Source organism: Anastrepha obliqua, chromosome 4, assembly GCF_027943255.1.
Source record: "Anastrepha obliqua isolate idAnaObli1 chromosome 4, idAnaObli1_1.0, whole genome shotgun sequence".
In the NCBI taxonomy this organism is placed as follows: Eukaryota; Metazoa; Arthropoda; class Insecta; order Diptera; family Tephritidae; genus Anastrepha; species Anastrepha obliqua.
Genome location: NC_072895.1, coordinates 27,498,850 through 27,525,855, shown reverse-complemented (window position 1 = coordinate 27,525,855; position 27,006 = coordinate 27,498,850). Strand labels below are relative to the sequence as shown.

Here is a 27,006-nt window from a genome sequence, read left to right as displayed (position 1 = left end):
TTTTGTCAAAAAATGTATTTTACTTATTCCTTCGATTAATTACTAGATTTAACATTACTTTAACGAAATCTGTTTGGTTTTTTAATATAATTTCAAAGGATCCAGTTCAGAGATATAGTGTCCCGCAAAACGACTTTTTTGAAGGAGCTCCCGGAGATCAGCTGTAGCTCCTTTCCAAGACTAAGTCGTTTTCTAATACTAAGTCTTGAAATACAGTTAAAAGATAACAAAATATGCGTACGCATTGTTAGATCAATAAGTTGAAAAGTTTTATCAGAAAAAACTCTGAATAATTCGCTTTTTCCCCTCAAGTCTGGCCAGCTCTTTTTCGCCTTTGGACGTGAATTTAACATTTTTTTCTTATAGCTAACGACTTGAGCTTCCAGGTAGCTTCCTAAAATTTAATTTTCTATCGATTAATGGATAGAACCTTTTAAAAAGTATCCTCGAATAGGACGAAAAAAGGGTTTAAAAAGTTACACCTTCGGTTGGGCACCTCGGGTCTCACTGAAATAATGACGAATGCACTGTGCGAGAAATGTGTTTTTTTTTCATTTCCGATGGAATGCAGCATTTGTTGGATCCTATGGTGCCAACTAATGCAAAGTTTTGAATTGCAAGGCAGTTGATGGGCTCAGAAAAAGTGATGCGAGACAAAATTTTCTGACGACTTTATCGAACACATGGGTCCTTGCGAAAATCGAAAAGCGTTTGAATAATACAGCTGTTATTTCTCAATTTATTACTCGTTGGCTATGGCATAAGTTTTCAACAAACCTTTCATTACTATCCCTGGGAATGCGAGTATTGTGGTCAAACAATCAACCGGAGCCGATACAGTCACAGCGAAGAGAGGTTGTCGTTTTTGTCTACAAGGAGGCGAAAATCTTCGTCGAAAATCTCGTTTGACAAACAGCGGGAACTTAGTTGCGCACTTAATATGATATATATGTAAGTTCTTATCGTTCCGTTAATAAGTTATTTCCAAGCTGTCCTGTCGTTTACATGAGTTTTGTTCTCGTTCCAACTTTGCTGGAGATTCTCTACTACGACTTTCAGTTGCCTTCTCCAGGTATGAGCTGGTCTTGCTCTACATCTACTGCCTTGTGCGTTCCATGTAATGGCTCGTCTAGCGATTTCGTCAGGTGGTTTGTGTAGGGTATGCCCAATCCAATTCCACTTACGTTTTACAATTTCTGTATTAATCGGTTATTGTTGTGTCAAATGCCACAGATAGTCATTTGTTACTGCATTGGGCCAGAAGATTTTGATGGTTTGGGGAAGGCACTTTTTGCCAAATACTTGCATTTTCTATCTTTTGGTGCTGCATTCCATGTTACGCATCCATACAAAACCGTTCCGCCAGTCCAATCCAATATACATCCGTTGATTTTACGTTCGATTCGAAGATTTTTAGTTTTATACGGCGGGAAATGACGCGTGAGTTTCACACTGGGTCTTCGGCGCCGAAAGCTTATCTAACTTTTGCAAGCCGATTAAAAATACTCGTATCTGCCAACTCCTGTACGGAGGAACTCAAAGGTCTCGAACGTGTAGGAAATATTCCCTTATCTGGGTTCCTGGGCACAGGAATATAGAGGGAAATGAAATTGCCGATCCACAGTACCGGTTTCAGTTGTCCCCTTCTCAGACATCGGTGTCCCCTTGACCGTTGTTAAAGGGAAACTGCACAATTTCTTTCTAAACAAAGGCTAAGATAGATGGAGGTCTGTCTCATCGTGTGCTATTTCAAAAACACTATGGCCTCAATACGATAGACACAGAACTCTTAAGGTGATGGGAATTCCCCGCCATTCAATATCCAAACTCATTGCGGCGTTCACTGGTCACTGCGTGATCGGTACTCATGCAGAGAAGCTTGAAATTCCGTACAACCCCTATTGCAGAAGCTGTGGGGATCCTGCAGAGAAAGAGACTGCTGAGCACTTTCTATGCAAAACCGGCTCTGGCAGCTAGGCGCTTAAGATTCCTTAGCGTGCTCTTTGGGGATAGCTTGAAGAAATTCTCCGGCCTAGATCCCTTTTATCTCCTCCACTGCATCAACAGCACTGGATGGCTGTAAATGGTTTCCTAAAATTTTTCTTTGCACAGGTATTGGTCCACATTATGGTATCATAACGGCACGTAAGTGCTACTTGAAGTGTACCTGGGATACTCTTGCCATCTAACCTACCTACTTACGACATATGCCAATGAGTCGCCATATTTGTCAAGGTTGGATCCTAAGTAACAGAAACAGCCTACATTTTCCAACGATGAGTCGTTAGATGAGACTGAATTGATGAAAAAGTGGTCCGTGTTTCGTGAGCTACATAGTTTCTCTCATACTTTGAATAGTGCACACGCACGTCCAGAGTCCACAATGAAAGGTAAGGTATCAACTTCGATAAATGTTTTATTGGAGGTAATTTGGAAGTCCTACTCCAAACCTCAAATCTGACACCGAATTCTCTCTAGTTAAATGGCATGTAGTAGGTGCCCTATGCGTTGCTTGGGTGGCGACAATGTCAGCCCTTACTCCCTAAAATAAATAAATCAGTGGCGCGTACACTTCTGTTAGGTGTGTGGGCGAGCTCCTCCTATTTTTGGTATGCGGCTTGATGTTGCTTTACAAATAATCTTACGAGGGCACTAAATAGCTGAGTGTGGACACCTTTCGCATTAAGTGACCGACATTTCAGGTGCATCTCTCAAGTCAGAGTCATCGGAACACAACCCACGGCCATCATGTGTGGTCCCATGCGATTCTTTGTTTGCATTTTCATTGAAAGGTTTTTTTAAGTGAAGAACCCCAAATCCCGCGCACAATGGCATTCTATGAGATTTTAATTTCAGGGGCATTTCTATGCATATAGCGAACCAGAAGCGTAGGAGTGACTCAATTAAAAGTCCGTCTTTTTCTGCCGTGGTCCAAGGCTACTTCCGACTTGTTACCACAAAGCGTTGCTCGCACAAGGCTTTCTCACGCTTCACAAGGTACGCCAATCTGGACGTGAGAGTCAGAATTGAGTATAATAGCATAACAGTACTGCATGACTAGAGGCACAACAATGCCTCCTTACTCAGGATGTTCGAATACGGACGTAAGAATTGAAAGTTCGAGTGCAACGTTAGAATGCGCTCAAAACTACTCTTATTTTCGATATAGAGCACCCATATATTTTTTTAAAGAGAAGGCTCAGACAACTTTTCTAAATGTCTTCTAAACTTCTGCCTTAAAGAAAAATATTAGAGTTCGCTTTAATTTCTAACCATAATCTAGTCTTAATGCTGATTGCCTGATTTTTTTGAATGAAATAAAATAAGTAGGAAGAAAAAGTGGCTTTCAGATGGAAGAGCTTGATGTACAAACCGGGATGAAAATGTAGGACTGTTGTATGGAATATTTACCCCAAATATTGAGAGAAAACCTAAAATTTACATTCCTTGCATTTAAGGATTCATTGAACAATAATTTGCACAGTTCATATATTCAAAGTATTAAGGTTAAGGTGGTCGTAACCATATCGATATTTCTTCTTCTTAATTGGCCGATTTTAGCCGAGTTTAACAAATCGCGAAAGACTGGTCTTTCTCTTACTACCCGGCGTCATTTGGACACACCAAGTGAAGCCAAACTGATCTTTACAAGGCAGAGGAGGCCTTCCTCTTCTTCTGCTACCACCAGCTGGTACCGCATCGAATACGTTCAGAGCCAGAGCGTTTGTATCCATTCGGACGACATGACCCAACCAACGTAGCCGCTGGATCTTTATTCGCTGCGCTATGTCTATGTCGTCGTAAAGCTCATACAGCTCATCGTTCCATCGTCTGCGATATTCGCTTTTGCCAACGTGCAAAGGTCCAAAAATCTTACGCAGAATCTTTCTCTCGAACACTCCAAGCGTCGCTTCATCGGATGTTGTCATCGTGCAGGCTTCTGCGCCATACGTTAGAACGGGCATGATGAGAGTCTTGTAGAGTGTTAATTTTGTTCGTCGAGAGAGGACTTTACTACTCAGTTGCCTACTTAGTCCAAAGTAGCACGTGTTGGCAAGGGGGATGCACCGTTAGATTTCCAGGCTGACATTTATATAGGTGTTAATGCTGGTTCCTAAATATACGAAGTCTTTTACAACCTGAAAATTATAACTATCAACAGTGACGTGTGTGCCGATACGCGAGTGCGCCGACTGTTCGTTTGAAGACAGGAGGTACTTCGTTTTGTCCTCGTTCACCGCCAGACCCATTCGCTTTGCCTCTTTATCCAGTTTGGAGAAGGCAGAACTTACAGCGCGGTTCTTAAGGATGATGTTGTCAAAATCATCGGCATAAGCCAACAATTGTACGCTCTTAAGGGTGCGATTAAGTTCTGCGGTTCGTGCAATCGTTTCCAGCATCAGTTTCAAGAACTCACACTACAGAGATTCACCCTGTCTGAAACCCGTCTGGTATCTAACGGCTCGGAGAGGTCCTTCCCAATTCTGACGGCGGTGCTAGTGTTGAGCAACGGCATCTTGCAAAACCGTATTAGTTTTGTGGGTACACCAAATTCAAGCATCGCAGCATATAGGCAACTTTTTTTCGTCCTGTCAAATGCAGTTTTAAAATCGACAAAAAAAATGGTCTGTGTTATGTGTGATTCTCCTTTCAAGGGTTTTTTTCAAGCCACATTGATAAGGTCCAAGCAGTTGGTTGATGGTGGGCTTCAGCCTTTCACGCAATACGCTCGTTCGGACATTACAGGCGACATTTAAAAGACTAATCCCACGTAGTCGGCCGCCGTAGCCGAATGGGTTGGTGCGTGATTACCATTCGGAATTCACAGAGAGAACGTTGGTTCGAATCTCGGTGAAACACCAAAATTAAGAAAAACATTTTTCTAATAGCGGTCGCCCCTCGGCAGGCAATGCCAAACCTCCGAGTGTATTTCTGCCATGAAAAAGCTCCTCATAAAAAATATCTGCCGGAGTCGGCTTGAAACTGTAGGTCCCTCCATTTGTGGAAGAACATCACGCACGCCACAAATAGGAGGAGGAGCGCGGCCAAATACCCAAAAAAAGACTGTACGCGCCAATTATATATATACATATATAATCCCGCGGTAATTGGCACATCGGCAAGTATGCTTTCATCCGACCACATTTTGCACAGGCGCTGATGCATTTACCTTACCAGCTCCTCGTCGCCATGTTTGAATAGCTCAGTCCGTCGGCTCACGCGGCTTTGTTGCTGTTTCGATAACAGTGATAAGTGTTTTAAGATGTTTAATGGAAGTTAGTTATGTATTCTGTCTGACACATCACCGATCGGTATTTTCATCAAAGAAGTAGCTTTTAAAACGAATTGACCGTTAGAAAGAGCAGGCATATGAATTTGAATGTCTCTGCACTCTCACAACAACTCATAGTTGACAGAAAAATCTATAAAACAGGGTGTTTCTGCGTTCGGCTCGAACACGAAAAGACTAAAACTAAATTACAACTTTTCTGTGGTAACTGTAACTTACCATAAACTGACAATAGGCAGAGCAAATGGTCGAACTACTCTGTAGTTACTCAGCATTTTGCAGTACTAAAGTGATCTTCATAGATAAACCTCGAAAACTGAAAAGCGCCGAACACTGGTGTTTACGAAATTCATATTAAGCAGATAATATTATTATTTTTTTTTAATTTTTTTAATTCTTCTTATTTAAATTATTTCAATTTACATTTACATTTTGTCTCAATATTTTATGATTTCATACTTAAATAAAACTGCAGAAAACACAATTAAATAAAACTAAAAAAACATCCAAATAAATTAGAACTATTTAATTATTTAGTTTAAAATCTCAAAATAACATAAAATTATCATCTAACTACCGTCGAGTAACTGAAACCACTTCAATAAATACTACGCGCTAAAGCCAAAGTACCCGTCACTGTATTCGCCGCCGCCATATTCGCTGCCGCCATTAATGCTGCCGGCGTCGCCGTAGCGCTCAGAATACCAGCGGCGCTGCCATTGCTCAAGCTCGCCACCACGCCATTGGCGCCATTGAATTTCTCGAAGCCACTTAGTTCGGTGGGCATTTTCTTGCGCAGATCAGGTTTTGGACCACTCAGGCACATTTTCTCCAATTGTTGGTGTTGCGATCGCACCGCAAAACGATTCACATGCACTGGTATGGGTACGACAATTTTGGTGCCGCCGCCAGTACCACGGCCGAGGCCATGCGATGTGAGGCCAGCTTTCACGCGCTTCCATTTGGCACGACGATTTTGAAACCAGATTTTCACCTGCAAAAAACAGATGTAAACGATTTTATATTAATACTTGTTTTTTAATGTAAATATGCGTGTAGATATGTATGTATTACATAAGTGGTGGCCAAGAGTGTTTTAGCTTTGTTCAGATGCAAAACTAACGCAGAGAAATTGTTCAAGGGTTAAATTCTTGTAATAATACTAGTTATTTAAAACTTTAAAGGGCGAAAAAAAAATTCGAGTGAGCAGTTTTATTGCGGACGGCGTTGGGTGTTCTCTTCCATATTAAAAAAATTACGTAGAGAAATCAAAAAATCAACGCGATTTTCCAGCCACTTGAGACTTTCACTTTATTATACTAAAATTCAATGGGTTGTAAAACTGCATACCTGACATTTTTTTTTAAATAAATATTATTGACTCAAATCGAATGATCGGACTGTATATGCAGTTAAAAATATAATTTTACGCTACTCATACTTTACTAGGAACACTAAATTGGCATATGTATTAATTTTTTTTAATTTAAATTAAATTGATGTTTTGTTTTATATATACTATGTACACATACAATATAAATTTTTTTTTGACAGAAACTAAATTCGAATTATAGTGCCTTTAAATTCATGTTATTTGTTTTTTTTAATTTTATATATTTTTTTATTTTATTTTATTTTTCATTTTCTTCTTTCAACTTCTTGTGAAATTTAAACCTTAAAATAATTTCTGCTCACCTGTACTTCACTGAGTTTAAGGCTTGTCGCTATTTGACTTCTCTCGGTCAGGCTTAAATATTTCTTCGCATGGAATTCTCTTTCCAGTTCCAGCAGTTGCTCGGAGGTGAAAGCGGTTCGCCTTCGACGCGATTTGGAATTTCCACCGCCACAATTACTACCGGAATCCTTATTCAAATCGCTATGACCACCCGTCGCTTCATCATCGGAACAGTCTTCACTATCAGAGTGTGTGTAGCCTAGAATTTTATAGATTTTATCAAGTTAAGAAAAATCTCTGCTTGGAAAAATTGATGGCGAGTCAACAAACATGGAAATATAAAGAATCAATGGTCCCAATGCTGACTAAACCATAAGTATGTAGATGAATCCATCGTTTGGTCTAATATATCATAATAGTAAAAAATGGCCAATAAACTAAAAAATGGACAATAAACGTTCGAGTAAAACGTCCTAGATATTTTGAAGGATAGGTAATGTTGGCTGATCTGTAAAAATATTTCACTTAGACCTATACGGTTCATGGTGTTACCAGTGGTATATGTGTATTTGGAATCGAATCATTATTTTATATAATTTATAATGCATGTCTTCGCGAGACTTCACACTTTTGTCAGCAACATTCCTCAATGATGAAAATAATGCTTATCTCAGGCACAGATTTTATTTTGAATAGCCCGCTATTTCGGTAGATGTCACTTTTGAAGCTGTAATTTTTGGATATTTGACAAGTAAAAACTACGCCATTAATAAAAATGGAACGATACACGCTTAAACAACAACAAACCGCATTGAAATTACTAAAATTCACTATAAAAATGGTGAAAATTTGGCAGAGACGGTTCGTAAAACTCGAACATTTTTGAGTTTGTTGAATTATTCTTGAAAAGCCTTTCTGTCCTCAACGTGTGACTGTTTGGTGTGGTTTATGGTCCGGCGGAGTCATTGGACCTTACTTTTTCGAAAATGAAGCTGGAGCAACAGTTACGGTGAATGGATTGCGCTATAGAGAGATGATAAACGATTTTTTATGGCCGAAATTGGATGATATTGATCTGGACAACGTTTATTTTCAACAAGACGACGCTACGTGCCACACAAGCAACGAAACCATTGATCTTTTACGGGAAAATCACCTCTTATTGGAAAACCCTTTAGTTCCATAATATGAGCTCATTTTTTCTTATCTGAAATAGTGGAACCAAGTTTTTTAACAGTTCTTTTCGTAACCTGTTGTTAGATGATTTACTGAAATATATATCTATATACATATAATTGGCGCGTGCACCCTTTTTGGGTGTTTGGCCGAGCTCCTCCTCCTATTTGGGGTGTGCGTCTTGATGTTGTTCCACAAATGGTGGGACCTACAGTTTTAAGCCGACTCCGAACGGCAGATATTTTTTTATGAGGAGCTTTTTCATAGCAGAAATACACTCAGAGGTTTGCCATTGCCTGCCGAGGGGCGACTGCTATGAGAAAAATGTTTTTCTTAATTTTTGTGTTTGACCGAGATTCGAACCGACGTTCGCTCTGTGAATTCCGAATGGTAGTCACGCACCAACCCATTCGACTACGGCGGCCGACGATTTACTGAAATGCTTTACGAAAAACAAAAACTACTAAACTATATTGAAATTTACTCTTTTTCAGATCCCAGAACATAGCGAGGCTCGTGGAAACGAGGAAATTTACCAATTTGTGGGAAAGGATATTCGACAAGCTTTGGTTCTTGAAGACCAAACATGCAATTTCCGGTAGATTTTCTATTTTCGCAAGTCAGGATATAACACCAGAACCGCTTAAGGCTCAAGTACCTGTTATATAAATTAGAAAATATCCCTACAAGACAATGCCGAGTACTTTTGACAAAAATACCAACACATTTACTAGTATTTTCTTAGTCTCTAATGCATGCGGGAAAGAATATGAGATACATATTTTATTTGATATTCCTTTCCCCTTGTCGGTGTGATATACTATTTCTCTTTTACTAATAGGAATGTCATATAAGGGAAAAATATATCTACTATATTCTGAATGGCAAGGCAACTCATTTGTACGCTTATAATGTGGCTGCTCTGAAAAAGGTACTAGTGTGAAATTTTATTGCGTTTGTTACATGGTCGCCGTAGCCGAATGAGTAGATCCAATTGAAAATGGATAGATTCGAATCTCTGTGGATGGAACACCGAAATAATATGTAAATACTTTCTAATGAATACAAAAAAAATATTATTTTTATAATATATCTAAATATTTCTAAATAAAACATGTTATGATAACCAAAATGTGTAGTTTGGCTACCAGTGCTGATTATTTTATGATAACAAAAATGCAAGTTTGGCTTTGCTGAGGACTTTATGATAACAAAAATGAGAAGTTTGATTATTAGTGCTGAGAAGTTTGCGTTGACGACAATGAGCAGTTTAGTCGTCAGCAGTAATTACATTATAAAAATGATTAGTTACCTTGCCTTTTGCTATGGGTGAAAGAGAGATAGAGCATCACACCGACAAGGGGAAACTATCAGTTCTTTCCCATGGCTAGAACAAAAATGAGTAGCTTAATGAACACTTGTGTAATTAATGATGGTGATAATGTGAGTATTTGATAATGAATGATAAAAAATAAAAAAATAAAAAATAAATTGAAAAAAATAATAAAAATAAAATAAACAAATAAAGAAATAACATAACAAAACCCAACTTGATACTAAGTTGATCTCTGAGGCACAACATGCCTACACTAAAAGGAAATCGACTGAAACGGCACTTCATTCACTGGTGCAAACAGTGGAAACTTCCCTTCACAATAAGGAGTACTCTCTTGTCGCATTTATGGACATAGAAGGTGCTTTTAATAATATTGAACCCAACGCTATTTTATCTGAAATTGCCAAATTGGGTATTAATTACTCCATCCGAAAGATGATCGAACAAATGCTCCAAAATAGAATAATCACTTCAGAGCTTGGGCTAAGCCGCATGAGAATGTACGCCGTCAAAGGCACCCCTCAAGGCGGAGTACTTTCACCCCTTCTCTGGAATCTCGCTGTAAACAGTTTGCTTCGAAATCTCGAAAAAGCAGGCTGCAAGGTTGTAGCCTATGCAGATGATATTGCTCTCTGCGTGTCAGGCAAACACCTGAATACCCTCACTGAGCTCATGCAACGCTCAATCAATATTCTGTCAAAATGGTGCACCGAATGCGGACTAAATGCGAATCCAGCAAAGACAGATCTTGTTCTCTTCAATAGGAAACAACAATCTCCTCCACTGCAAACAATAACTTTAAAAGGGGAATCATTACTCCTATCTGACTCAGCTAAATATCTAGGAGTTATTCTAGATAGGAAGTTGAGTTGGAAATTGAACATCGAAAACAGATGTAAAAAAGCTTTCATAGCTCTCTATACTTGTAAGAAAGCTATAGGCAAAACCTGGGGTTTTTCACCTCGGATCATTTATTGGATATATACCTCGATCATCAAACCGATACTCTTCTACGGTGTGGTTGTATGGTGGACAGCACTCGAAAAACGGTGCAGAGTAGCCACAATTGATCGAGTTCAAAGAACAGCCTGCCTCCTGATAACAGGATGCTTAAGTACAACACCTACTAAGGCTTTAAATACGTTGCTTCACTTGTTCCCTATCGATCTGGCTGGCAAAGCGATTGCAGCGAAAGCAGCGACACGCATGAATGCTATATCGAAATGGAATAAGTATCTTGGCCATCCGGCCATACTGAACAGGAACACTGTTATCTCTTCCGACATAGACTATCATGTAAGTCTTCCATCACCACCCTTGCTATTCTCCTGTTCACTCCCAACTAGGGAAGAATGGAAGACAAATCTAACCGAAATCGATGGCCCACTGATTATATATACAGATGGTTCAAAACAAGATTCCAAATCCCCTCACATCAATCTATCATTTAGATTACCCGACTACTGTAGCGTATTCCAAGCGGAAGTATGCGCTATCTGGTATGCTGCGAAAACTCTCTTAGAAAATAGAATATCACTAGAGGATATCCGCTTTTTCACCGACAGTCAAGCGGCCGTTCGAGCACTCAGCTCCTCTTATACCCACTCAGATGTGGTTCGATCCTGTCTCTTATCTCTTAACGAGATAAGTGTTCAGAATTCTGTCCAAGTTATCTGGATACCGGGTCACAGTGGATTCGAAGGTAACTGCAAAGCTGATGAGCTCGCAAGAGCTGGAGCTGCGCAATCAAATGTTAGTAACTTACCCACAATCCACATTCCGCTCTCAACATGTAAATTACTCATTGATCGAGAATTTCACAGCATTGCTGATCGGAGGTGGCGAGTGGAAACTACTTGCGTTACGACCAGACAAATCTGGCCATCCTACAATCTGAAACAGACAAAAACCCTTATAAGTCTTTCGAAACACGAACTAAGGCATATAATATCTCTTATCACTGGCCACTGCCTGTTGGGCACTCACGCACGTCGGCTCGGGTTTCCTCAAAACGACCTGTGCAGATACTGTGAGGACGAAGATGAGGAAGTATCGAGCAGACATTTGCTGTGCAGTTGTCCCGGTCTAGCCAGAAGTCGCCTCGCTCTTCTTGGCTCTCCAACAATTGACAATCTTTCAGTACTCTCGAACCTGAAAATCGAATCTCTCATCAAATTCTCGAAACGAATTAATATCTTTGACCAAAATCCACAATAAAAATCTCGGTTAGGTGGGGAAATCATGTAACATAATGAGCTCCAGGGCAACACAACGGACCCAACTTGCGGTCTATGTGGCACTCCGATGCGGGGTCACCCTTAAACCAACCAACCAACCAACAAAACAATAAAAATTAAAAAAAAAAAACATTAAAAATAAAAAAAAAATATTTAATAATAATAGAACACTAAATTCTTGTAATTAGGTTAAAAATAAAATTTTTTTTTTTTGTTTTTGTAAGTATTTTATTTGCAATCTATCTTAAGATAATGATATTCAGCAAATTAGGTCTTATTATATAATAGCAGCGGTAGTATTTGCACAAAAAAAACAAAGAGCTGTATTCACTTTGGTCAGCCATGGGTTATTGAAATCTGCGCAATGATGCAATAGAAGCTGTAGAAATGAGAAAAAGTCAAAGTGTAAGCAGAACAGCTCCAGCTGCTTAGGAAGGAAATGGAATATCCATTACGTCAAATATTCATTACTTCAAAACAGGTGTGGAATAGAGCAGAACTTGGAGAGTCTAGATAACGCCAGGCTGGATGCGTTGGCTGGAAGCACAAAATATTAAGGTACATTGTGTCGAAAAAGTACCAGGAATTGTTCAATAAAACGCAAAATAATTGTTTAATCATCAAAAAATATTTTGTCGCCTTCAAAATAGGCTCCATTGGAAGCAATACACCAACGCCAAATGCCAACGATTAGTCCAGTCATCAAAGCACCTTTTAAACGCGTTTGAAGAAATCTTCTTCAGCTACTTCACCGAATTCTCCTTGATGACTTCTATCGACTCAACTCGACTCAAAGCGGCGTCCGCGGAGTGGCAATTTAAGTTTTGGGAAAAGGAAAAAGCCACAGGGGGCTAAATCTGGTGAATACGGTGGTTGTTCGATGATATTTGTCTAGTTTTTGGTCAAAAAGTATTCACAATATAAGCCTTGTGAGACAGTGCAAGATCCATGAGTTTTCTTTCCACAAATTGAGCCGTTTCCTGCGCACTTTCTCTCTGAAATGTCGCATAACTTCCAAATAATATTCTTTATTTACCGTAGAACCATTTGGAACTAATTCCGAGTGCACAACACCAAAGAAATTAAAAAAAAACGAGTAGCATGACTTTCACTTCTGACATGGTTTTTGGGTTTCGGCTCATGAGGATAGCGCCATTCAGTCGTTCAGGCGCCTGTTGACTGGTTTGCATGTCAAACTCATACACCCACGTCTCATCACGAACTACCTCCTTCAAACATAAATGATGGTTTAATGGTTTTCCAGCACCATTTCCTTGACTTTGTCGACGTTTTCATCCATTGAACACGTTGATGGACGACCAAATCAGGCCAAATCTTCCACGACTTCTCGGCTCTCTGCAAAAGCCTTATACCACTCGTAGACCCGTGTTTTTGATAAAGCACACTCGGCATAAGTTTTCTGCAATATTTTCAACGATTCGGCGCACGAAATCCCATTCAAAACACAAAATTTAAGACAAATTCTTTGTTCGATATTTGTATCCATAGTGAAAATCGCAGAGTACACCTACATTTGACTGATATACAGGTAATTAAATGCCAAAACCAAGCTAATTGACAGATCACGCTCAAACTCTGCGGCACAATAGAGGACAGTTGTACCAACACTCCAGCAAAAAAAAAATTGAGGAAATGTATAACGCGCGCTTTTTAAGTGAACAATTCACGATAGTTTTTTTACAGAATGTAAATTAGTTTTTTAAGATTGATACGAAGGATAGAACCGAAAAAAATCTTCTTTCGTAGATATAATAATAAACTCTTAAGCCCTTCAGCAGTCATGTAAAAAATTACTATTTCTCATTAGTAAAATGAGCTGAAAATAAAAACTACGTCACTACTCCCTCAATCAAGAGCTCATATCCTCCCCTCGTCAATTATGAGTGCTATCTTTTTTTACTTTTAAGTTATTCAAAATTGTTTAGAGCCACACATTTGTGTGTATGTATGTTTTAATGCAGATTGAACGCCTTAGCAAATATTCAAATTTTCAGAGCGGAAATAAAATCTGTGTCCCCCCGACTCTCGTCTTATTTTGTCCTTTGCGTACGCATTTCCCCAACGCAAAACATATCGAAATATTTATATGAATTAAATTAAGCGCAGTTAAGTAATCTGTGCTGTCATAAAAAATGAATTACTGTCACTACACAGAAATGCAATTGAAGCTTGGCGAGAACGCAAACAACAACCGGACGATTGCACCGCCCATAATATCCTGTCAAATAAAATTATGGACAACGGCAACAACAAATAAGCTACGGTGGAGATAGCGACAAAAGCAACATCTTGAATGCAAGAGGTTAATGGGGTGTGTCAAAGCTTGTGGCAAACGTTATGACAGCAATAAAGACAACATCAACATCAACGCCAACGCCGACGCCAACGCGAAATGACAGTAGCTTTGGCATTAGTGGCGGTCGCCGCATGAATTTCGGTTGAATTCGTTGCGGTTGTTTGAAATATGACACCCACTTGCCGACTAACTCACCACCACCACCAACCTCTCCCTTCGCATTCATCAACAAGTTGCGCGAAAATCAATCTCACTTAAGCGTGAAATTCAAGCAAACAAAGTGCGAAAAATTTTATTCTTCGAAATTATCAACAAATTCTTGTTTCAAATTCTGTTCGCGCATTAGTTAGGCAAATTGAATGTTAAAAGTCTTCGCAAATGAAGTCATAAACGCAAGAAGTTCAGTTGGAATGGCTTGTTTGCAGCGATCCAGGGTTGAGCCAGTGAAACGATCCATGCATGAGATTATAATATGCCTTAACACTTGCACGCTTGAGCTGAATTCACATATCTGCAAACAACTGTGCACCCCATTGATTTATGGAGCAGGAACAGTTAAGACCACAAACTCAAAAGCGCCAAAGTGAGCTGCAGAGGCATAAAAGTCGATGTAAGAAGGTTTATGAGTGGGAGTATGGCAGTGGCAAAGATGGAACTTAAGGATAAACACAAATTAAATTAAAAATATTAAATTAATATATAAAAAATTATTAAATTAATTAAAAAAAAAATTTAAAAAATATTATATTATTTTTAAGTAAAGGGTGGTTAAATTTCAAGGGCCGATGTTGAATGTGAACCACACCTAAACGTTAACGACACCCTTGGATTTCTTTCTTTGGGGTTATTTGAAAGAAAAGGTGTACGTCGATAAGCCAGCAACAATTCAAGAGCTAAAGGATGAGATAATTCGGCACATTAGCGGCATAGAACCTCAATTATGCCTCAGCGCCATCGAAAATTTGGACCATCGGATGGAGGTGTGCCGCCGAGGCCGCTGCGGCCTTTCGGCCTATATTTTGTTCTAAACGTAATTGAGCCATACCAGTATTATCATAATAAAGAGCAATGACAATAATTTCGTAAAAAATTGTATTTTATTCAAAATCAACACCGGCCCTTGAAACTTAACCACCCTTTATAAAAATTTAATTTTTAAAAATTATTTATGCTTCAAAAATTACAAAAAAATTAAATGCTAAATAATGGAAATTATTTCACTATTATAAAGGGTTTTCCAATAAGGGGTGTTATTCCAGTAAAATATCAATGGTTTCGTTGCTTGTGTGGCACGTAGAGCCGTCTTGTTGCAAATAAACGTTGTCCAGATCAATACCATCCAATTCCGGCCGTAAAAAATCGTTTATCATCTCTCGATAGCGCAATCCATGCATCGTAACTGTAGCTCCAGTTTCATTTTCGAAAAAGTAAGGTCCAATAACTTCGGCGGACCATAAACCGCACCAAACAGTTCCCACGTTGAGGATAGAGAGGCTTTTCAACAATAACTCTTGGATTTTCTGAGCCCCAGATCCGACAATTTTGCTTGTTGACGAAGCTACCGAAGTGGAAATGGGCCTCATCAGTCAAGATGATTTTTCGATGGAATTCCCGATCATTTTCATGCATTTCAACGACCCAATCAGCATAGACACGACGTTGTGGATGATCGGCCGGCTTGAGTTCTTGTGTTAACTGGACTTTATAAGCCTTAAGACCCCAATCTTTATGCAAAATACAGTATAATGACGTTTGTCGAATGCCTAATTCCACAGAACGACGAGGAATGGACAAACCTGGGTTTTCTTCAACACTTTCGGCTACAACAGCAATATTTTCGGCTGTTCTTGAGCGACGTGCACGGGTTTTATGCTTCACATCACTAACTTGTCCCAACAGCTCGAATTTTTCCACCAATTTCTGTATTGCGGTCCGACAAGGTGCTTCACTATGACCAAAAAATGTTCGAGTTTTACGAACCGTCTCTGCCAAATTTTCACCAATTTATAGAGAATTTGATTTCAATGCTGTTTGTTGTTGTTTAAGCGTGTATCGTTTCATTTTTATTAATGGCGTAGTTTCTACTTGTCAAATATCCAAATATTACAGCTTCAAAAGTGACATCTACCGAAATAGCGGGCTGTTCAAAATAACTCCTGTTATTGGAAAATCCTTTAAATCTATATTTGCTCGATTTAAATAATTTGAATTATTTTATTATACTTTATTTGGAAATAAAAGTGAATAAAAACGGCAGTACCATAAATGGGCTCATATGCGGTAAAGGGTTAACTGAATATTTAATGTACTATATATACTAGGGCGGGTCGATTAAAAAATCGCTCATTGCTCTGTGAAAATCGTATTCTAGGGATCAAAATAAAAAACTTTGCCGAAGGAACCATACCTCTAAAACGAATTCTGATGTCCCCCAATTCCAAAATATCACCATTTTTGGCCTTTACATGAAAAAATCAGCTAAATGGCTATGTTTTTTCTTTATTCTTATTTATTTATAATAATATCTATTTTTTCTCTTAAGAAATTTATTTAGTCAGAACATATGTAAATGAAAAAATTAATTTAAGTGAGTTATAAAAAAGAAACTAAAAAGTTCGACCCAAATTGGGGGGCATCAGAATTCGTTTTAGAGGTATGGTTCCTTCGGCAAAGTTTCTTATTTTGATCCCTAGAATATGATTTTCACAGAGCAATGGGCGATTTTTTTGCCTCTCCACAAATCGACCCGGCCTAATATATACAGTTGTTGTTGTAGCAACATAAGCATTCCCCACCATACATATACGGGGAGTGCTGCTGAAGTGACAGTCCTTGGACGGATATAAAGCCGGGCCGTTCCGGTTACATAGAACCGACTGTCATGAGAACGAGGCTTGCTTTGCTCGCCATCCATCCATTTGCACAATTTTGCAAGGGAAATCTCGCGCAAATATTAAGTTACTTTAAAACGAGTAGTGCTGGCGTTACTCACATGGAAGGTGGCGCCATCCGTAAACCGTTACACTTTGTTCTTAGCGAATTTGACATTCGAGTGACGTAAACTAATCAGTGAATATTGGGATTTTTGAATTAAACAAAGTAATAGAAATAAATAAATGAATAAAAATGAAGTACCGCGTGTTGAATTGTGAAAGCGCGAATGGCAATAAAGCTTGCAAATGCAGTTTTGTTTTTTGTTTCCCATCACGAAGTAATCTGCCACTTTTGACTTCCAACTGCTTTCGCTTATGCTTCCTCTTCTTTTCGTTTTATTATTTTCTATGCCGACGTCACGGATCTGGGATGGCGAAATCTAATATTTGTATTCGTAAAGATTAAAATAAAGATTTCCATCACTCAAAATTATTTTATATATATAAAGGGTGATCAATGTAGAGGTAATGAATTTTAAATTGAAATAAAACAAAGTAAATTCAAATTGTTTGGGCAATCTTTATTATTTTCGTGTAGCACCATTCGTGACATTTATTTTTTAAAGAAAATCTCTTTCAAATGTTGGCCGCAACTGTGCCGTAAACACCAATTTTGAATGACTCACTGGAGCACTTCGGTCAGTCGGTCGGTATCTCGTGAATAACTTGATTAATATTGGCTTCCAATACCTCAATCGAAGCTGGTTTATCCACAAAGCATTTAGACTTTATATATCCCCACAAATAGTGTCCAAAGGTGTAATATCACACGATGTTGGTGCCAAATCCACTGATTGGAGAAGAGAGATAAATTGCTCACCGAAACGACGACGCAGTAAATCCATTATTTCACGGGCTGTATCGCAAGTTTTTTTGTTTCCTTGTTCACTCCGCTCCTCGATAAGACTCAGTCTTGCGTTGGTTTCGTTAATCTATTTTGTGTTTTTGCAAGTAGCGTCGTCTTATTGGGACCAAATGGTTTGAAGATCACGTGCTCCAATTTCCGGCATCAAAAAGTGGTGTATCATGGCGCGATAGCCTTCGCCTATCTTTGAAGAAATATGGGCCGATGATTATTCCGCACCAAACGGTTGCTTTCAATGGATGTAATGGCTGTTCTTGAATGGCTGCGAGTTCCTCTTCAGTCCAAAAATGGCAATTTTGCTTATCGACGCAGTCCTTAAACCAAAAATGGGCCTCATCACTGGGGCCAAAAAATTTGGTAACCTTTTTGTGACTGCAGTTGTTGAATATCCGAATTGTCGCAAGTTAGAAAAATATAAATAAATGATAAAAAATGCTGAATACCAGCCAAGGCGCAATCAGTAAAGGCGGTGGCACTAGACCAACAACAATATTTTGTATATTACGTTTGATTGCCACGGTGAAGTATTGGAAAATTCGACAACAAGAAATTAATTCGCCTTGTTTTATTCTGTGCTGACAGCCACATGGACTCACCGAAAGAAAAAAAAACACAAATCAGCTGATTTACCAACACCACTTTTAATAGATTCGCCTTGATACCAGCATTAGATTAATGCGGTAGTTATTTTTTTATAAAAAAAAAAATTATTTAATTTTGTAAAAAAATATAGGCAACTCTTATTATTGCAACCCTCACTTTATTATTTAATTTTTCTTTTGTAGCAATCCAAGTGATTTCCTACAACTGATTTTCCAATCGTTTTCTTTGCGATTGCGCAACTCTTTTACGGCTGCCACTTGCCTGTAGAAATTCTACTTCTAAACGAGTTCCGGCTTTCAACTCAATTAGCTTTTCAAGCACCATTTCGGAACGATTTGTTGCACACTTCTTACATATGCACATAGGTATGTATGTGTGTGTGTGTACCTATTTATAATATTTCATGGCACTATGCTCATTTGCATTTAAGCCAAGAACAGCTTGACTAGAAATGGTTATGGCTAATTAATATGAAAATATACATTTCCATTAGATTTTCAGTTCCGCAAACAATTATGATTGCGCATTTGCATAAAAGCATTCAAGACACAATGTTAGGCGTCAATCAAAACTTTCAACTCTTCAACAATTGAATCTACGCTGAAACTCAGTCGAGCAGCGAAGGACACACGGCCGAGTGGACTTTTCATATTTAACTGACATTTTGACATTTGCAATGCCGCCTCATCGAGTGAGCGTAAAAAAGTAAAGAACGAATTCGCTATTGTATGCCATTTCTATTCGAAATCATGCTGCCGTCTGTCACGCAGTCAAAGTCATGTTGGTGGTGTTGGTAGTTGTTTTTTTTCGTTGCTCACTCTCCCTCTCACACAATGTACGAGTATGGGGTGGGTGCATGAATTCAAACATAACAGGATCTGCTGTTTCGCTGCCAAGACGCTACTAAATAATTTAATTTCTGCGATGGGGGTGGGGTGGCGATAGTCGTTGTTATTGTAGTTCGCTCTCTGGGAGGCGTAACTAATCGTTAAGTAGTGAAAAGTCATATACACTTATATGAGCGTACATACGAGTATGTGTGGATGTGTCTTTGTTGTAGCAATCATCATCATCATCATCGCCAGAGTCGTTCAACGAATTAAATATTCATAACTGGCTGTTTGAGAACCGTTTAGAATTTGTGCTGAGTACAGTGAAGCAAAAGTGAAGTAGTGAAAAAATTACTTCTAAATAATTTAGTTGAAAAAATTTTTAAATTTGTAAAGGCTGACATTTGCATTAAAATAATTTTAGAAGGATATTTCGTGTGAATCATTGAGACTTATGAAGACATAAATAAATAATTGGCGCGTACACTTCTCTTAGGTGTTTGACCGAGCTTCTCTTTCTATTTGTAGCGCGCGCCCCTTGATGTTGTTCCACAAATGGAGGGACCTACAGTTTCAAGCCGACTCCGAACGGCAGATATTTTTATGAGGAGCTTTTTATGGCAGAAATACACTCGGAGGTTTGCCATTGCCTGCCGAAGGGCGACCGAAATGTTTTTCTTAATTTTGTTGTTTCTCTTACATTTTTAATTAAAATGCCCCCTTTATAAAGTGAGCCAAAAGGAAACTGAGACACCAATAAATATTATAAATATAAAAAAATTCAAATTTATATAAATATAGAAATTATTTACAGATTTTAAAAAAATTATTTGCGTTTATATTTAATTTTTAACTATTCAATATGCATAATTGTTGTTTTAATATTAACGGTAACTCCGTTCATTTAAGTAAGAACCGCAACAACATAATTTTTAAAAGTCAAACAAAAAGTGAGGCACCCTAATTTTTTAGCACACTATGTGCTTTCCGTTATTTTTTCATAACTGAACTGCGAAAGTTAGTTTTATTTCTCACATTTTGCTATTGGCGTTGCAAGTTTTTAAGAGTGAAGATGAATAAGCAAACATCGAGTGATTAAAAAGAAGTGATGTTGACATACCATCCGGGAAGGAAAATTGTGTGTCAATCGGAATTTTGAAAAGGCCCCAGTCGACAGCATTTAATATATTGAAAAAAGCATAATGAAAACCATTTTCTTAGAAAAAGTGGTACTGGACGATTTTCCAAAATTAGGGGGTTAGGGGTAGTCAAAATTTTTAAAAAGATGGATTTTTTCACCCTTTTTTTAAAGTATAATATCTTAAAAATATTGTGTGAAAATTTGAAATAAATCTGACAAATACTTTTCGAGTTATTCAACAAAGGGCGCTCGGGCGCTCCGGAGTCGATAGCCAAACTTTAAATGCGTTTTTCTCAAAACTAAGTTTTTTGAACTGGTGATCACTGTAACTTAAAAACCGCTTGGTAGATTTCAATAAAAAGTATACTGCTTTTGAAAAACATAAAAAACTCGCGCCTGATCGAAGGATTTTTTTTTCAAAAATTTCGATTTTTTTAAACTATTAATTGTCGGTTTTTTTTTCTCGAAAATCTGAAAAATATTTCCTGATGCCGCTATATTAATATAATTTAATTAATTATGAAAGAAAAGAAGCTTCTTTCAGGCACAAGATTACCTATCAATAAAACTAAGAAAGAAAATTCTCTGCACAGTGATCAACAGAATATAGAGCGTACACGCCTAGAAAAAGGTCCCTTCTTTCAGGGATTAATGTGAGTAAAAGGTTGAACTATGCTAATGAATACATTAGCAATCCAAATGAATTTTGGAGCAACTTTATTTTAACCGACGAGTCGAAATCCAACATATTTGGGTCGAATGGCCGCAGTTTTGTCTGGAGAGGGACGAAACAGCACTCAATTCGTCGAATGGTTGGGAAACATGGTGGCGGGCATGTTATGATTTGGGTAGCAATAACGGCAATTTGAGTGGGTACTATGAGAAAAATGAGTTATATAGAAATATTGAAGGAGCTCAGTGCCAAAACTGTCGAAAAATTACGGTTATCAGCAACGTTCACCTTCATGTACGACATTGACCCGAATCATACTGCGCCGATTGTAAGGGAATAGCTGATTTACAATGTTAAAAACGTATTGTCACATCTTCTTCAGAGCCCAGATCTCAATACCGTTGAGCACTTGTGGGCCCACTTTGAAAGATAATTGCGCAAGCGGCGGATTAGTGGTAAAAATTACATACATGAAATCACCCATTGAAAAGATATTGGCAAATATTCCACGAGATATCACCAAAACTCTAGTAGATTCCGAACAACGACGTCTACAAGCAGCAACTAGCGCAAAGGGGTACTGCACAAATTATTAGTTCATCAATTTTCCTTCATTTCCATATTTTCATCACAGTCCCACTTTATGTTCGAGTTGCAAAATTTAGTTATTGTTTTTTTTACTGTAAAACTTCCAAATAAATTTATTATTACATTGTTTCCGTTTTTGATAATAAAACGCTGAATTCATTGCTTTATATTGGCTTTTGCCGTTTGAAAATTTGTTGGATCGTTTTCAACTTATAGAGGATTGAAGCCGGAACAACACTGGGACACTTGGTATCAGTTTATTTTTGGTTCACTGCATATATTTTTTTAAAGCAGGTAGATATTTTCCGCTTATTTAATTTAAAACTTAACAAAAAACAATTTTTTTGAACTTTTTCAGCTTTTGAAATGTCGAAGTCACGGTGATTTCAAAAACATATTTCAATCTTATGACATCACACATCTGTGCGGCTGAAAATTTGTGAATTAGCCGAGTACAGGCATATGGCGTTTAATTTATAATAATTTAAAAGAATCGGTATTCGAAATGTAACCAACTTCAGGCCGCTCGCGCAGGTGATTCACGGGCATCAGTTGTCTGTTAGTTGGCTAAATGACAGTCCAGAGTATTGTTTACAAGCGCGCGGAAGCATTTTGCAGGGAGTAAACGCGCCAAAAGAAAATCAGTAAAGGATTTCATTTGGCTGCAAAATCACAACCGGCGATCGTGAGTTTGAGCACCTCAAAGTAAATAAAGTTTTTGTTTATCGCACCAATACTCGTTTCAATGATACTGGCAGCATCGCGAAACGCCATGGAGATGGGCATCAAAAGACTGCAACGTCACGTGAAATGGTTCAAAAAATGAAGAAGCATCTTGAGCGAAATCACCGACGAAGTGCCAATCAAATGTCGAAAGAACTGAAAATATCTGACCGAAGCATACGCCGCATACTGAAAAACGATCTCAAAATCAAGCCTTACAAGATCCAAAAGGTGCATGGTCTCGCACCAAAGTAGCAAGCGAAGAGATTTGCTTCGCTTGGCCGAAAGTGGTCACTTTCCGTACATTGTGTTTTCTGGCAAGAAAATTTCTGGCGGTTGGTTTGAAGCCGTGGGCAGAAGAACATTTCGGTGGCAGACCATAGACGTTTCAACTGGGCTCGGCACCGCCTCACAAAGCTCGAGTGAACCAAGAATGGCTAAAAAACCACCTTCCGAACTTCATAACGTCCACACAAAGGCTCTCAAATTCACCAGACGCGAGTCCAATCGATTATTCACCAGGCGGAAAGATTCACCAGAGGAAGTTTCTTCAATTGCTGCCAATGTCATATTTTTTTTAATTACGTAAAAATTCATTGTGAAACTGAAAAATTCATTTTTTTTTAAAGAATTTATGTATATTAGGATTAATTCCAGAAAAAATTAGATTAGATAGAATTAATATAGAATTAGAGTACAACTTTAAAACAATCATAAGACCTAGTCTGCGATACAAGGATCTTTGTCAAGGATCTTTGTAAATAACGCCATCAATTTTATAGTCATTCTGCTAAAAGCACACAGGACTGCTTTTTAGTATAACTTGAATTTTTTCCGAAAATTATCAAGATCGGATCTCTTTAACAAATGATGTAATCTTCTTACTATGTAAAAGACTTCTCAGTGGACGAGGGGAAATTTCACAAACAAAGTTATTCTGAAAACTCGAACCAATCTGATAAAACGGAGCATGCCATTGAATTTCGAAGGTCTCAATCAAGTATCAACTATCAAAAAGTTCCGTCCGAACAGAAAACTGTCAAGTTTTCTACTAAAGCTTGGAAGGAAAGACGTGCGATTAATGGCCGGTATTATTACAGCACACAACCTATGAGGTCAGTATATGAACTCCATTGGAATCATTGAGGACCCAATATGCCTTTCTTGCTTCGAGGAGGCGGATAGCACTGAGCACTTTCTCTGTGAGTGGCCTGCCTTTACTAGAACAAGGCTACGAGTTTTAGGTTACTATGTCGTGAGAACGAGTAATATTCGTTCTCTAAAACTGGAGGATATTTACAGATTTGGCAAAGAATCTGGAAAATTTTCACAGGACTAACTACCTCTGTCTCTGTCTCTGTCTCTCTTCTTTCCTATCTCTTTCTCTGATACTTTTCTCCTTCCCTCCTTGACTATCTACCCTCTTTCCAGAGTTCAAAATAAAATGAGCTTTTTAGCCTGAGTGTTTTAGGAGCCACCAAATCTCTTGGTGCTCCTTGACTCGACCTATTCAAATTTCAATTTTTCAATTTCAATCAAAATATTTGCCCAAAAAATGTAAGTTTAAAATCTTAGAAATCTGTTGGCTTCAATAAGAACAGATTGAAAGTTGTCGATTTTTTAAATAATTAAATTGCGATCGCCGTAGCTAAGTGTGACCAATACTCGGTGGCTCCGGGTTCAAAACCTAATGTAAACATGAAGCACCAAACTATAGAAAAGATCTTTTCGAATAGTTGTCGCTCTGTTGCGGCCAATGACGTCCAGCCAAATGCATTGCGGCATTGGAAAAGCATCTCACAAACCACATCTGCTGTTCGGAGTCGCCGTAAAAACTTTAGATGCCTTAAACGTTGTAATAAAGGCGAAGTAAAGGTTCACATATTCTTTCCATTATCTGGTACTATGTGATTCTTAGTAAGATTATGGGAAAGCACAGATGCATATTGACAAAAAGCTGCAGTCTCAGCCGGTTCTGCTATCTAAAACTCCCGACAGAAAATTAAATTTTAGGAAGCTACCTAGAAGCTCAGGTCGTTAACCATAGTAGAAGTACGTATGTCCAGGAGTCCAACGAAGGGTTAATTCCTATTTTAACCAATTGGTTTTTTGCATATTGAAATGAGCTTGGGTAGCTGAACTTATATTTACACATTCTTCGGTTGTGGTCAACTGGCATCCGTCGAAAGGTAAATGAAGTAAGAAAATAGTGGAAGTAAGTAAGGACTAGTAGAACTATGCAGAGCATAAATTTATATATGTAAGTACCTCTGCTCTTATCCATATCAGTGCTGTAGTTCTTCGGCGACATCGTAAGGCTTATGTCACTACAGGAATCTCCACTGCAATCGAAATCCTCATCCATGCCAACATCCAGCAACGCTTCGGACGTATGCGATTTCACCGAGTCGCGACTATTCGTATTCCCACAACTGGAGGCGGAAGAAGGGCCCAACGTCAAATCACTAGCATTGGCTTCACTTGGCAGCGAGCTACTTTTGTTTGGGCTTTGCAGACGCGTATGCACCGTTAAGTTGTGGACATAATCATCGCCCATGCATTCCGCATATGAATGTTGTTGATCGGCACTTAAATCGCTGGCAACGGTCGGTTGTGACGCGCTTGCAGCGGCATTAACCTCTCGAAGACCACCGAAACTGGTTAGCAAAAGCTTATCGCGATAATTCGCATCCGATGGATTGAAGAGAAAACGCGCTGGCATTTGAGGGTCTAGCGGATGTGTTGGCACCGACGGTAACGCCCGCGTATGATCGGCATTACTGGAGCTAGTAGCACTTATTGGCATTGCATGCGGATGAGGTGGCAGCGAAGGTGCACTTTTCGTCGCTAGTTGGGCGGCGAGCAAAGGTGGTGGCAGTGGTGTCGCACCTACATTCTGCTCAGCTTTGGCGAAATTCGTAAGGTAACAGCCGCTAGATATCAACTGCGTTAGCCGATCGTGATTCTGTGCGAAGTAGCCGTGGAGCCAGGGATTGTAGAAGGGGAAGTTTGTGAGTCCTAAGGCAGATGTGGCGACCAAAGCGCGTGCACTCAGCTCGTCTTGGTCGCGGCTGTTGACACTTGCCAACATTTGCGAGCTTCTTTCGTGATCGTGTTGTTGCTGTTGTTGTTGTTGTTGTTGCTGCTGCTGCTGCTGCTGGTGATGATGAGTGGCGATCAGACTTTCGATGGAAAAGGGAGTGGAGAATTTCGTTAGCTTATTAGCTGTATCCGTTTCCAGAGGTCGGGCACCCTCCATTACGGAGTACAAGAATTTCAAATGCTTTTATTGTAAAAAAATTGTGTAACACTGTATTGCACACTATCTTTTTTTATTCACTTTTTGTTTAATAAAAATATATTTTGAAACATATGAAAATTTCTACACAGTATAGTGTATGTACGTGTGTACACATATATGCATTCATATGCACTTATTCACTTAACACTTTTACACAACAAGCAACGCTTTCAAATGTCTATTCTAAACCGCGTGCGCCTACAAGTAGCGAGTAAACAGTACGAAGCACTGAACCGTTGAAAAGTCGACAGCAAACTAACTGTCGCTCACCGCTAGCTACTGTTCCCAGTGCTAGCACTGGCAAGAACCCAAAAACGAACAAACAAACAAACAAACATTTAAACACTGCAAACCACCGCCACCCAGACACATCACGTACTCGCTGAGACGTTTGGTTGGTTGCCCCTTTCAATTGCGCTCTTCGCATTGCCACTGATGGTGGTGGCGGTGGTTTGTTACGGTACGGTGTTGTTTTTGTGGTTTTGTTGTGAGCAGCACACCAAGCAATACACCAACGAGCACTAGCTCCGCCTCATAGTGCACCAAATCCAATATGGCGCATGCCAATGAATGAGAGTAACAGTGAGGCACACTAAAGCCGCCAACCGGTATTGGCCACGCGCATACTCACACACACACACCAATGCTGCAGAAACAAGTAAATACGGGAGCAGGCTAATTGACTATAATCGTTGCTTATCGTGTTTGTGCTGTTTCCTCTGCTCACTTCTAAAATGTTCATTGTAGTTGTTTGTGGTTGTTGATGTTTTGTTTGCCTCCAACCCATAATTGCTTTCTGCTTGAATCGCGTTATAATAAAACTGTCCGCGTACGCTGCTGCATAAAACACGCCTTCCCATTAGCGAGTGATTACACTACACACGTATATATATATATATATATTAGTGCCTATAAGATAATTTATAGTAGGGTGAACACTAAATATGTGCGAACCCCAAACTTTTTCGGTTAGAGAATTTTATTGCTACTCGCATAAGTGATCAGGTATGCAAATGTTTTTTTTAGTAATCGAAGAGAGTAAAACTAATTTTGCACAGTACCGACTTTGAGATAATGAAATATGTGCAAATCAATCATCATACAAATAATGTCACGAAAAAAAAAAACATTTTGAAATCAGTTCCAGGACTTACTTTAAGTCTCTTCTAGTCTAGTGAACCACTCTTGGAAAATGAAATTCAACTTCCCCTCTTGGAGGAACTTTAGTGATTCGGATCATTTCGTGAGGCAAAAGATGGCGACTGGTAAATAGTGATTTCTTCGCTTTATCCATGAGTGATGATGCGTGAATCCGTAG

At 38.8% G+C, this 27,006-nt stretch overlaps 1 protein-coding gene across 1 annotated transcript; it reads right to left on the bottom strand.

The window, feature by feature from the left end:
* Window positions 1-5,876: 5,876 nt before the first annotated feature.
* On the bottom strand, window positions 5,877-25,646 carry LOC129245080 (homeobox protein unplugged). The gene is made up of 3 exons (XM_054883050.1): window positions 24,656-25,646; window positions 6,986-7,224; window positions 5,877-6,284 (listed from the first exon to the last, which is right to left on the bottom strand). The coding sequence occupies exons 1-3, from the start codon at window positions 25,644-25,646 to the stop codon at window positions 5,889-5,891; spliced, it is 1,626 nt and encodes a 541-aa protein (XP_054739025.1). The 3' UTR covers window positions 5,877-5,888.
* Window positions 25,647-27,006: the final 1,360 nt, after the last annotated feature.